Below are 13,854 nucleotides of genomic sequence, written 5' to 3' on the forward strand. Positions count from 1 at the left end.
TTCTCCAACTCTCTGAAGGCAAAAGTGGATGCGGAAGCTCTCCTCTTCAGTTTTTAGGGTTTTTCTATCTTTTTCATTCCATTGTTCATATAGTTTCTCCATGATGATGGGGAACTAAACATTCTTTGTTGTTGGGGATGATGTAACCTTGAGAACTCTCATGTATTTGAATTTATTCTTATTTATTTATGCTTCTTTCATTAATTGTTAGGGTTATTCTTCTTTGCTCAATGCTTGTTATGTTTAACCCATTCATGGCATGATTATTGATTTTCGTGATATGGACACATACGGGGAAACCTAGATTTGGAGAATTGCTCCCAAAAGCAGTATTGCCTAGACATAGGGATATGAGTTTTGGTTATCTTAAGCTTATGTGCGTATGTAATGCAGAATTAATTGCTAGGCAGACAAGACATTGTAAACTAGTAGTTAAGGATAGGCTTTCTTCGCCGAGACATCGAGTTTTAAGTAATTTAGAAAGTGATATTAACATTAATGAACAAGATGAATTCATATATGCATGAGAGGAAATATGGTGAAATCTAAACCCCAACAACATACTCATCTCATATTTTCAACACCATCCATTCACCTTTGTGTTTTTCTTTCAATTAGTCAAAATTGTATTCATGTTTACTTTATAGCATTTGCATTCAAAATCACTAAATTGTTCTTCAAAAGTCTTAATTAGTTGGGTAATCACATAATTGTTTAGTGTCGTGAGTCCTTTGGAAAACGATACTTGGTCTTACCATTTTATATTACTTCATACGATTCGGTACACTTGCCGATATATTAACAATAGGTTATTTCATGGACCCTAGAATGACATAGGTCTAACAAAATAAACTTACCTTTAAATTCGATCAATTGCCCATAAACAACTTCCTTAACCTGCAATCAGTTATCAATATCTTTAATCGTTTCGTTATTAATTTATTAACAGTTTATTGGCCCAATAACAATATCAATATCTTGAGTGTTAGCCCAATCATGGCCCAGTATTAACAACTTAAGCTTTGCCCCAACATCAATGACCTAAGCGTTGACTCTCTATCTGCCAGACTATTGACACAAGGAATAGACCGAACGATTATGAATATTAACTGCTCGACCTATCTTCCATACCATACAGTTATATATATATATATATATATATATATATATATATATATATATATATATATATATATATATATATATATATGGGGTTTGCTAACTTATGTAACCTCTAAAAGAGTACCAAATTTTAGTTGACAAAAATACTCTCATATATTATGGATTCTAAATTTTAAGATTAAGGATATTTGAATAATTTCTGATTTTTTTTATCTTTTTATTTTAAATCAAAAATAAAAATTATTAAAATATCCTATGTTTAAAGTATGTCTTTTTTTATGAATAGAGATTTCTTTGTCAACTAAAATTTGGTGCACTTTAAGAGGTTATATAAGTGAGCAAACCCATATATATATATATATATATATATATATATTAAAATATTTATTTATTAAAGTTGAAGGTGTAATCTTGGATATTTAAATGAATACATATTAGCTCATTTATTCTAATTAATTACTACTAAATAATTTAACTTATTCTAATTGGAAGTGTAACATTAGGAATTTAAATGAATATATTTAACTAATTTATTCTTACATGTCACTATTGAATAATTTAATTTATCGTAATTGAAAATGTAACCTTGAGAATTTAAATGAGTAGATTAGTTCATTTACGAATCTTTATAAAAATATTATAAAATAAAATTAATAAATTTATTTAGAATTTTTGGTATATATATTTTTATATATTTTTGGTATACATTTGCATAGTGTGGATGTAGTTTCTATTTGCGATGATAATCATATGCATGTTCATATGAATGTTCATATGTATGTTCATATGTATGTATGTATTTATATTCTATTTTTATATTTATATTCCATTTATATATTGTTTCAAAATGTTATATATATATATATATATATATATATATAAATTGTACTCCTTCCGGATTATGGAATAAGAAATACAATTTTCATTCTTTCTTTTCTCATAACATGGTATCAGAAGAAAATTAATTCTTTATCACGTTCTTCCGCAACCAATTCTTTTCCTTCCCAGATCTTCATCTTCTACCTTTCGTTCTTAGCTTTCCTGCCTTTTTCTTCTCCTTCTATGGCTACTCACTCTGTTACTCTCGCATCATTGCAAGATACATTCACCCTAACGAGAATCTTTCACTAGTGCTTGTTTTCCCAATTCTTGAAGGTCACAATTATCATGGATGGGCTCGCTCGATGTCTATGGCACTACAAATGAAGAATAAATTTGGCTTTGTTGATGGTTCCATTCCTTGTCCAGCTAATACAGATCCCATGGTTCCAGCATGGAAGCGTTGCAATAATCTGGTTTTATCTTGGATCAATCATTCTGTTTCTCATGAGAATGCTACAAGTATTATCTGGATTGACTCTGCCGCTGCAGCATGGAAGGATCTCAAAGATCGTTTCTCCCAAGGTGATTCTGTTCGAATTTCACAATTGCATCAAGATCTTTATTCAATGCATCAATCTGACCTAAGTGTTACTGCATATTACACTAAAATGAAGATTCTCTAGGATAAACTTTGCAATTTTCTCCCAATTCCTGAATGCCAATCTTCTGCTTCTTGTTGTGTTGTTTCTAAGACAATGAAAGAATATCGTGAAAATGATTGTGTTCTTTGTTTTCTTAGAGGCTTGAATGATAATTACTCTATTGTTCGCTCTCAGATCTTTCTCATGGATCCCTTGCCTTCTTTACCCTAATTTTTTTTATGATAATTCAACATGAGCGACAATTACAATCAGGAATTCTTTCTCAACCTTCAGTCATGGCGTCACAAGTTTCTCAATCTAAACCTTCTTTTTCTACCTTCAATGGTAGAGGTAAACCCTATCCTGCCAATGATTATGGCCGGAGAAGATCTTCATATCAAGGTTCTCAGGCTCGTTCCTTAGGGGGAAGGTTTGGTGCACCTCGACAATGCACTCACTGTGGTAGGATAAACCACACCATTGATACTTACTTTCTAATACATGGATTACCACCTGATCTCAAATCCAAAAGAGTCCACAATGTTACCACAAATTCTTCTACAGTAGTTCCTTCTTATAATAATTCTCCGACACAGTCACATTCCTCAACTCTGGGACTTTCTCAAGAGCAAATTCATGGTCTATTGGCACTTCTTCCTCAATCTAATCCCACAGTCCCACATTCTACCAATCTAGTGAGCTCTCATAATGCTTCCACTTCTTCTCAGGCTCAAGGTAATATTTATTCCCAATGGATTCTAGACACAGGTGCTACTGATCATATATCCAATTCTTTGTCTCATTTTATTTCTTATCATAGAATCTCACCAATTATAGTATCACTACCCAACAAGAACTCTTCATTTGCTCATTTTTTTGGCATAGTTTCACTTAGCCCACACCTTACTTTACATAATGTCTTGTTTATTCCTAATTTTTCTGTCAATCTTATTTCAGTCACAAAGTTAACTAAATCTATATCTTGTAAACTTAACATTTCTGAATTTTACTGTGAAATACAAGACAAGTCAACCCTGCAGATGATTGGGAAAGCTGAAGAAAGAGATGGCTTGTATGTCATGATAGTTCCTGCACCCACACCCCTTGGTTCACCAACTACTATTACTTCTGAGAATTCTATTGCTTGTTCTACAATAAGACATAACTCTATAAATATTTGGCATTATAGACTAGGGCATCCTTCTTTTTCTTGTTATACCAAATTACGCAACATGTATACCACTTTACTCGATACAAAATACACTCATTGTGATGCTTGTCATTATTCTAAGCAAAGAAAATTGTTTTTTCAATTAAGTACTATTGTTTCAAAAGCTCCTTTTGATTTAATTCATGTTGATATTTGGGGGTCCTATAGTACTTCTTCTGTTGATGGTTTCAAATATTTCTTAACTATAGTGGATGATATGTCAAGATACACATGGATTAAATTAATGGAAAGTAAATCAAATACAAGATCACAACTTATTGGCTTTGTTTCTTATATAAAAACACAATTTGGCATTGATGTAAAAGTTGTTAGATCAGATAATGGTAATGAGTTTGCAATGACATATTTTTATAGACAAAAAGGGATACAACATCAATTATCTTGTGTTGAAACACCTCAACAAAATGGAGTCGTTGAGAGAAAACATCAACACATTCTCAATGTTGCTAGATCTTTAATGTTTCAATCCCATTTGCCCATAATTTTCTGGTCTTTTGTTGTTTGTTATGTTGTGCAACTCATTAATATTTTACCTTTGTTGAACAGATTTTTGTCGCCTAAAATCTCAACAAACCTAAATTCCCCACTAATGTAGTATAGGGGCAACCTAGGGTATCAATCCGTGGACTTGGTACTTATTAAGTTTAGAAATGTAGAATTATAGCCTAATTATTTAAAAATAAAACTAAAACTAGGTGGGGAAAGAAAAATTAAATCTAAAGAAAGAAACTAAAAGACTATGCAATGCATGATACTTAATATAGATTGATGCATAATGCAGATATGAACCTAAGCTGGAACGAAGGAATAATATGTGTATCAATTAAAATGCAATGCCAATGAAGCAATGATTATGGTGAAACAGAAACTAAACCACTAAGCAACTAATAAAAAGAAAACTAAACTAATGAAAACTGCTACTCGTGCAATTCAATAACAGAATCCAAACCTAAATCTATGAATGACTAAAATAAGCAAAAGAAACTAAAATGGAAAACTAGGAATATATGCAAACAGAACATAAATGCTAAATGCACACTATCTATATACATGATTTGGAAATCAAAAGAACTCAATTTAACAAATATAAAACTTCATATAACATAACCAATTAAAAGGAAACAAGGGGTATCAACATTCAAACTAACCTAAGATCTACTCAACAGTGATACAAAGAAATTCAAATGGAAACAAAACTAAGAACATTAGGTAAAAGCAAAATTCTGGGGATTAGGCTGGACAAAGAATCTCAATTGCTCTCAAAAAGACATTCTGTAAAGTCAAGCCCTCTTTGAGGTCTTTTTAGTTCATAGAACTTACAATGATAATTCTCATTCAATCATCCAATTGTATGCACATTTAACTCAGAATTACAGCTTTAACCACAAACAGCAGAAAATTAAATTGAACAGAATAAATGTGAGAAACATAAAGGTAAGGGATAAGAATCCTAAAATAGCAGTGCTGGAAATTAACTATGGTTAACTTGGACTTGGGGGGCATATGTGTGGTATATAGGATAGAACGAGCGGTTAGCATTCGTAACCGTCGGTCTATTCCTTGGGTCAATAATTAAGCATATTAAATGTTGGGTTAACGCTTAAGTTATTGATGTTGAGCCATAATTGGGCCAACGTTCAGGATATTGTTATTGGACCAATGGTTTGGGTAAATAAACAACTAATAAGTTAATAACAGATTGATTAAAGATATTGATTAATGATATTGATAACTGATTGTAGGATAAGGAAATTGTTTATGAGTAACATACTGAATTTAAAGGTAAGTTCGTTTTATTGAACCTATGCTAGTTTAGGATCCATGAAATAACTTATAAATAGAAGGCTAAGCCGCAAGGGTAAAGTCATTGACTTGAGCGTCGGGTACCCTCCTACTCGGCTCGAACTGGAAGAAGTTGAAATAGAAGGTTCAAAGGTAAGAGAATAAATAAGACGACAACAGACAGATGTGTCTCTTAACCCTTAAATTATATGCAGAAACACATTGTAATTGAAAAACTTAAACTTAACCCATGATCAAATATGATATAAACTATCAAATTTAGCCACAATTGAAAGTTTTGTTTAAGTGAATAAAAAAATGGTGAATAGTGTTTCTTAACAAATTATTTAAAGAGTGTAATTTGGAGCTTGATAATTGATATTGAAATGGAGGAAAATGTCTTTTTCTCCCATGTGGCATCAGTTTTGTCGCATATGAGTGAATCGTGACTCCCAGTAATATTTATTGGTAAAATAGATTGCAACTTGTAGTCTAAAATACCACAAAAAGATGACCAATCATAAACTATTCTAATTCAACCCACAAAAAATAATGTTTTAGTGGGCACAGAAGCACAGAAACTTCAATGTTACATATGGTCAACAATCCGCCGAGGAATCAAGGATTAAGCTGCTGGGAGGCGGCGGAAAGATGAAGTCACATGGAGGTGGTAGAGGAAGTGAGGGTTGAGGAATAGACATTTAACAGATTATAGTGAATATTAACAACAAACTTGTGATGTGGAAATAAGAACGTATTTATGCATACATTTATATGCTCTCATTAATAAAAAATATTTTTATTTTAAAAAAAATATTAAAATTTTGTACAGAATATTATTATTTAATAATGATCTAAGGAGCTGTATTATTATTTAATAATGATCAAAGGAGCTGTATGATGGTAGACCCAAGATTGATTATGTTAATTCTCAGAAAAGACTCGTTTAGTATTGAAGGGGTCGTGTGGTAGGAAGCTCAATATTCATTAAATCTATAAGCCCAGCACCGATCTGTGGATGAAACAGATGTTAACGATATATCTGGGAAACATTCCTTGAGTGAGCTTGGCTGATATGAACCACAATAAAGGCCATTTCCTTCTATGCGGGTTTTGGTTTTTGATGCCTATCTTCGTTATCTCTCTCTCACCCCAATTTCGTCTTGAGTAACGATAGGGTGACATTATAAAAGTGAATTTCTGTCTTTTTAAAAAGAAAAGAATAAGACAAGGAAAAGTAATGAGAATCAACAATGAAGGAACACATTCGTTTCCTCCCACTCGTTCAACATAAAAACTTTATACTTCACACTCACTTTTAAGGCAACATGTAGAAACGATTATGCAAACACATAGTAAATCCGTAATTTAATTACCAATAACACCTTAAAGACTCCAACTTAACATCCCTTTGGATTTGGGTCATTTGACAGTGAACGCTCGTTAAAGTAGAAGAAAAAAAGTTTCACCGCTTACAAGTTAATTCTCAGTGCTGACAAACTCCTTTTCAACGTCACAACATCGAAATAAAGATTTTGTGAACGACTTTGACCACGATGTGAGGTGCGACCTCTTTTCGACCAAATCTGGATCGTGGACTTTTTTCCCGTCTCCTTTCTTGCTCTATAAACAGAGCCTTTCTTCCATTCCGTAAACATCATCACACTCTTCTCTCATTCTTTTCTCTTAGTTTTTTTTTTCTCTTTTACTCTTTCGTAAAAATATTCTGAGTTTATTTTTATACTCTTTTTGAACATCCTTCCTAGTTATGAGATTCTAAAAAATTTCTAAGATAAGTTGTTAAAAACAGTGATCTACACGTCTCCTGAAATCTTTGTTCGTCATCTTTATTCTTTTATTTTCAGCTTGTGGGCAGAGCGAGGAAGTGTAAGATTGGAACGATCATACCACACATGTCGCCGGAAAGAGACGTCATATCGGCGACGCCGGGAGCGTTTCGGCTGCGGTGGGACGTGTTCCTGAGCTTCAGAGGCACCGACACGCGCGGTACTATCACGAAAGGTCTGTACAAGAGTCTGCAGGCGCGTGGGATTCGCGTGTTCCTGGACGACGAGGGGTTGGAGCGTGGGGAAGCGGTAGCGAATGGGCTGATGGAGGGAATTGATGACTCTGCAGCGTTCATCGTCATCATATCTGAAAACTACGCTTCTTCACACTGGTGTCTTGAGGAACTCGCCAAGATTTGCGACACCGGTAGACTCCTCTTGCCCGTTTTCTACCGGGTTGACCCGTCTCAGGTCCGACACGTATCGGGTCCCTTCGGATCGGGTTTCGAATCGCATGAAAAAAGGTTTGAGAAAAATACGGTTTCAAAATGGAAGGAAGCGTTGAAGAAAGTTGGTGGAGTTGCTGGTTGGGTTTTTAATCACAGGTGTCTGCGTTGCTCACTTTTTCAATTTATTTGCCTTGCCCTTTCTTTTTTTAATGTAATTACGCTAAAAAACGGTTTTTTTTTCTTCTATTGAAAGTATGATACATGATTTTTACATGCCGTTCAACATTTTCCAAATTTGTTTATAAATTTTGCTAATAAAAAAATTAACTGCAGGAACACCTTACCGTCGTGTACAAGAACTGAAAGAATGACTTTTGCAAGGAAAAATTAAATTTTATGAAAATTTAACTGACTCATGTTGAAAATAGAGTGTGTTGCGGTTTTCAAATAAAATATTAAGAAGGTTAATGTAATAAACAGAAAAGTAAAGAGAAATTTGACTAAACATGAGGAGTCCCGGGATAATTTGGTTTCTATAATAATATGATACAATTTAATTAGAACAAGGAATTATTCTTTCTTGTGATGTGAATGCTGGGTAGTTATTGATTTGTGACAGTGAGGAAGATGATCTGATTCAGCGTTTGGTGCGAAGGGTGTTGAAAGAGTTGAGTAACACTCCTATGGGTGTGCCTGAGTTTGCAGTGGGGCTTGATGAACGTGTTGAGAAGGTGATGGAAGTTTTGCAAGTTCAATCCAATGGTGTCAAGGTTTTGGGGTTGTATGGGATGGGTGGGGTTGGTAAGACAACCCTGGCCAAGGCCCTTTTCAATGCCCTTGTTAACCGTTTTGAGCATCGTTGCTTCATTTCCGACGTGAGACAAGTTTCATCAAAACACGATGGTTTGGTTTCCCTTCAAAGCAAAATCATTAAAGACCTTTTTCCTGGAGCAGGGTCTCCCTCCATCGGTGATGTCAATGTTGGTATTTCTGCTATCAAAGGGAGAGTTAGTGAGAATCGAGTTTTACTAGTCTTGGATGATGTCGATGAAGTGAAGCAGCTGGATGCTTTGATTGGTAAGAGGGAATGGTTTTACGATGGAAGCTGTGTGGTAATCACAACACGGGATACAAAAGTTCTAACTCAGAATCATGTAACTGTGTCGTATGAAGTTAGAGAGTTGTATGCTTCTGAAGCTCGAGAGTTATTCAGTTATCATGCACTGAGAAGAAGTGCACCACCAGAAAATCTTCTGAGTCTATCAGAGGAGATAATATCCCTGACGGGAAGAATGCCTTTGGCTCTGGAAGTGTTTGGTTCGTTTTTGTTTGGTAAGAGGAAGGAGGAGGAATGGGAGGATGCTGTAAAGAAGCTAAGGCTAATTCGCCCTCACCATCTTCAGGATGTGTTCAAGATAAGTTACGATGCTTTAGATGAAGACGAGAAGTGTATATTCCTTGATATTGCTTGTTTGTTTGTAAAAATGGAAATGAAGCGTGATGGTGTGATTGATGTGTTAAGAGGTTGCGGTTTTAGGGGTGAGATTGCTATCACGGTACTGGTGCAGAAGTGCTTGATGAAAATCACTCCAGAGAATACTGTGTGGATGCATGATCAAATTAGAGACATGGGAAGGCAAATTGTCATGGATGAAAGCTTTGTGGACCCTGGTTCGCGTAGTAGACTGTGGGATCGGGCTCAAATCATGACTGTGTTGAAGGGTCACAAGGTAATGATTATTATATTGCATTACACTTTGTTTGATTAATGTCTAGAAACTATTCTATTTGTATGAGGTGAAGTGCCACAGTCTTTAAACTAGCAGAGTCCAAAATCATTTTTCATTCTTTATTCAAAAGGTGGCTGGAGAATGGGCAAGACAAATAAATATAAACAGAAGATATAATACAAATAGACAAATGGGCTTTTTCAGTAATGAGATGCTGCTTGATTATAAGAAAATATGATCTTTTGTTCAACACCTTTTTATGATTTGTTTCCTTTGATTTTGTAGAATACTTTTAAAGATGCATGTAATATAACAAAGTGAGAGATACATATATCACACATTGCTATTCATGGCCTACCAAAACAAAAAACATTGTCTAATATTGTGTCGATATTGACGTTTGGGGTTTAGAACTGAGATTTGCATCCTTTGGTGTATTTTATGTAATACCTACGCGTCCTTGTTTGACTAATATATGAGTAATGTTTGATGCGCATGTTATTTGTAGATTGGAACATTTCAATAAGTAAATTTGATTAAAGGTCTGATATTTTAAGCTGCTATATCTTAATGCAGGGAACTAGATGCGTTCAAGGGATTGTACTTGATTTTGAGGAAGAAAGGTTTTATAAGGGAAAGGTCGGATCAGTTTTTCCCAAGAAGTTTCAATGCAGACCAAGTTTAAGAAAAATATCATGTTACATCAAACAATGCCTTAATAAGAATCATCCTGAACCTCAAGCAGAGGAAAGCACAGAGTTTGTACTTCACACGAAATCCTTTGAACCAATGGTTAATCTGAGACAGCTTCAGATCAACAATCTGAAATTACAGGGCAAGTTTCTTCCATCTGAACTGAAGTGGCTACAATGGCAAGGCTGCCCTTTAGAACGCATGCCTTTGAAATCTTGGCCAGGAGAACTGGCTGTCCTTGATCTCCAAAACAGCAAGAAAATGAAAACCTTGTGGGGATGGAATGGTTACAACAAGGTGTGCTTTAGCTATCTTGTGTAGTACGGTATTATTTGATATAATGATGAGGTTCTTGACACTTATTGTCTTTACATAATTCTTATAATCCTTTATGATAAGAAGAGAATTACACATGTCAAACCACTTAATGAAATATTACTTTCAAAAATCTATTTTAAAGATTCTTATTATAAAAACACTTGCCTAAATTTGAAGTGTTCATATAATTTGGTTATTATTATACATACATCATAAGATTCTTTAGACGTGTTTCCTTTCTTTTGCTTCACTATACATATAAATAACATGGTGCAACATGACAATGCTTAGCAGGTGCCACAGAAGTTAATGGTCTTGAACCTCTCCAACTGCGACCAACTCACTGCTATACCTGATTTATCTGGGTGTCAATGTCTAGAGAAGATTGATTTGGAGAACTGCATTAATCTAACTAAGATTCATGAATCAATTGGCTGTTTGAGTACCTTGCGTAGTTTAAATTTAACGCGTTGTTCAAGCCTTATCAACCTTCCCATTGATGTCTCGGGGCTAAAACAACTAGAGAGTCTTTTTCTTTCTGGCTGCTCCAAGTTAAAATCATTGCCAGAAAATATTGGAATCCTGAAATCCTTGAAAGCACTTCATGCTAATGACACTGCAATAGCAGAGTTGCCCCAGTCCATTTTTCGCCTCACGAAGCTTGAGCAGCTTGTTTTAGAACGTTGCCAATATTTGAGAAGGCTACCTAATTCTCTAGGACACCTATGTTCTTTGCAAGTATTATCTCTATATCACTCTGGGTTGGAAGAATTACCTGAGTCTGTGGGATCGTTAAATAACCTGGAGACACTCAATTTGATGGGGTGTGAATCTCTCACTGTTATTCCTGATTCTGTAGGGAATCTCATGTCATTGACAGAACTTCTGGTTGATAGAACTGCAATTAAGGAACTCCCTACAACTGTTGGTTCTTTATCTTACCTGAGGGAATTATCAGTTGGAAACTGTAAACTTCTCACCCAATTGCCAAATTCAGTTAAAACGTTGGCCTCAGTTGTGGAACTTCAGTTAGATGGAACAGCCATCACAAATTTGCCAGATGAGATTGGAGAGATGAAGCTACTGAGGGTACTTAAGTTGATGAATTGTAAAAATCTTGAATACTTACCGGAATCTATTGGCCACCTAGCATCTCTTACTACATTGAACACGGTCAATGGTAATATCAAAGAATTGCCAGAGTCCATTGGACGGCTGGAAAATCTTGTCAACTTAAGATTGAACAAATGCAGAATGCTCAGAAAGCTTCCAGCTTCTATAGGAGATTTGAAATCTCTATATCACATTTTCATGGAGGAAACATCTGTGTCAAGCTTACCTGAAAGCTTTGGGATGCTGTCAAGCTTGAGAACATTGAAAATGGCAAAGAGGCCTGAATTAGATACCAATGAAAGTAGCTTCCTTGCAGAACCTGAAGAAAACCATAGCCCTTTTGTACTAACATCTTCCTTCTGCAATCTGACCTTGCTAACTGAGCTTGATGCCCGTGCATGGAAAATATCTGGGAAAATTCCTGATGAATTTGAGAAGTTGTCACTATTGGAGACTTTGAAATTAGACAGTAATGATTTTCACAGCCTGCCTTCCAGTTTGAAGGGCCTTTCTATCCTCAAGGTCCTTTCACTGTCAAACTGCACTCAGCTGAACTCTCTCCCCTCACTTCCTTCAAACCTGATTAAGCTGAATGTTCAAAACTGTTCTTCATTAGAAACTATCCATGACATGTCAAATTTAGAGAGCCTGCAGGAGTTGAATCTCACAAACTGTGTAAAAGTGGGGGATATTCCGGGTCTTGAAAGCTTGAAGTCCTTGAGAAGGTTGTACATGAGTGGTTGCATTGCATGCTCCTCACAAATACAAAAGAGACTTTCGAAGGTTGTTCATCCCTTTCCTATTCATCAACCTTGGATCGATGGATAAATATATGCTTACAAAAATTGAACAGTAGAAATATGATACATTTTGGTTTTAGTCCCCTTTTGAATAAAACAAAATGTGACCTTAGATTGTCACTATCCCGACTAAAATGGAATAGAATAAAATATATTTTCTTTTCTTAATTTCTAAAAAGTAAATTAGTCAAAGGAATAGAAGATGTACATGGACTAATTGGAAAATATACATAAATTGAGAAAAATAAGGACTAATTAATTTCCTATTGCTTCTTATAGCTTCTAAACAACGAGTATTTATGTGACAGGTTGCACTGAGGAATTTACAGAACTTAAGCATGCCTGGAAGCAAATTACCTGAATGGTTTTCTGGGCAAACTGTGAGCTTTTCCAAGCGTAAAAATCTTGAGCTAAAGAGTGTACTTGTTGGTGTTATTATTTCAATCAACCACAGCATTGACATACCCAACATGAAGAGAGATGATATGCCAGGCTTGATTGATGTTGAAGCAAATGTTCTCAAAGGGGGAAGAACTCTGTTTAGGACTGTGTTAAACATCTGTGGGGTGCCTAGAACAGATGAAGAACACATGCACTTGTGTAGGTTCCATGATTACCATCAGCTGGTAGCCTTTCTAAAAGATGCTGATACATTTTCTGTGAGCAAGAGCAATCCACCTTTTGATACGGGGTTGGAGTTAAGAAAATGTGGAGTCTATTTAATCTTTGAAGGAGATGATGATTATGATGGAGGGGAAGAATCATTGGACACAGGCCTACAATCTGTCTCAGAAAAATTGGCCAAATTTTTCAGCACTCGTGAAGGTGGTGATCAGGTGAGTGTCAATGGAATTGGACATGCTGGAACATGAGAAGCTTATTTTCTTACAACACTTAAACGCAACTCCATTATTCTGATTGGTCTACTCTTTTCTTTGTGATATGAGTTGGGTTTGGTGAGAAAAGATTGATACATAGTTCCACTGAGATTATGACTGCCTTTTAGTGGAAGAATTGTTCTTGTTTGTACATTTGCTTGAACATCAATCAAGCCAGGCATGCAATCTCTCTTGATGTTGGGCATGTCATTGTTTGATAAAATAGAAATTGTCCTTTTAAAATTTCCATTATTTTCGAGCATTACTCCTCTTAAATGTCAAAATGAATTATTATAAATATCTATAAAGTATTTTAAATTCTTTATACAAAGTATTTATTGTTCAAAACCTTCTCATCCAAACACATCACAAAGGCATTTGATGGATGTAATTGTAAGGACTCAGTTTATGTATTTAAGAGTAGAACTAGTTTAAAGAAGATAAAGTATGAATATTTTATTATTTAAGCTAAACAATTTATAAATAAA

At 34.9% G+C, this 13,854-nt stretch overlaps 1 protein-coding gene across 2 annotated transcripts; it reads left to right on the top strand.

Annotated features, from left to right (window-relative positions):
* Nucleotides 1-7,005: 7,005 nt before the first annotated feature.
* Nucleotides 7,006-13,618, top strand: LOC108321444 (disease resistance protein RPV1). Of its 2 annotated transcripts, none has more exons than XM_017553187.2 (6): nt 7,006-7,248; nt 7,464-7,990; nt 8,454-9,564; nt 10,141-10,554; nt 10,870-12,471; nt 12,797-13,618. In XM_017553187.2, exons 2-6 carry the CDS (start codon nt 7,512-7,514, stop codon nt 13,358-13,360), a joined length of 4,170 nt encoding a protein of 1,389 aa, XP_017408676.2. In that variant the 5' UTR covers nt 7,006-7,248; nt 7,464-7,511; the 3' UTR covers nt 13,361-13,618. The 2 variants fall into 2 exon arrangements, with proteins under 2 accessions (XP_017408676.2, XP_017408678.2); XM_017553189.2 differs by having other exon boundaries at nt 7,006-7,161.
* The last annotated feature ends 236 nt before the right edge of the window (nt 13,619-13,854 follow it).

Source organism: Vigna angularis, chromosome 1 (assembly GCF_016808095.1).
Source record: "Vigna angularis cultivar LongXiaoDou No.4 chromosome 1, ASM1680809v1, whole genome shotgun sequence".
NCBI classification, from domain to species: Eukaryota; Viridiplantae; Streptophyta; class Magnoliopsida; order Fabales; family Fabaceae; genus Vigna; species Vigna angularis.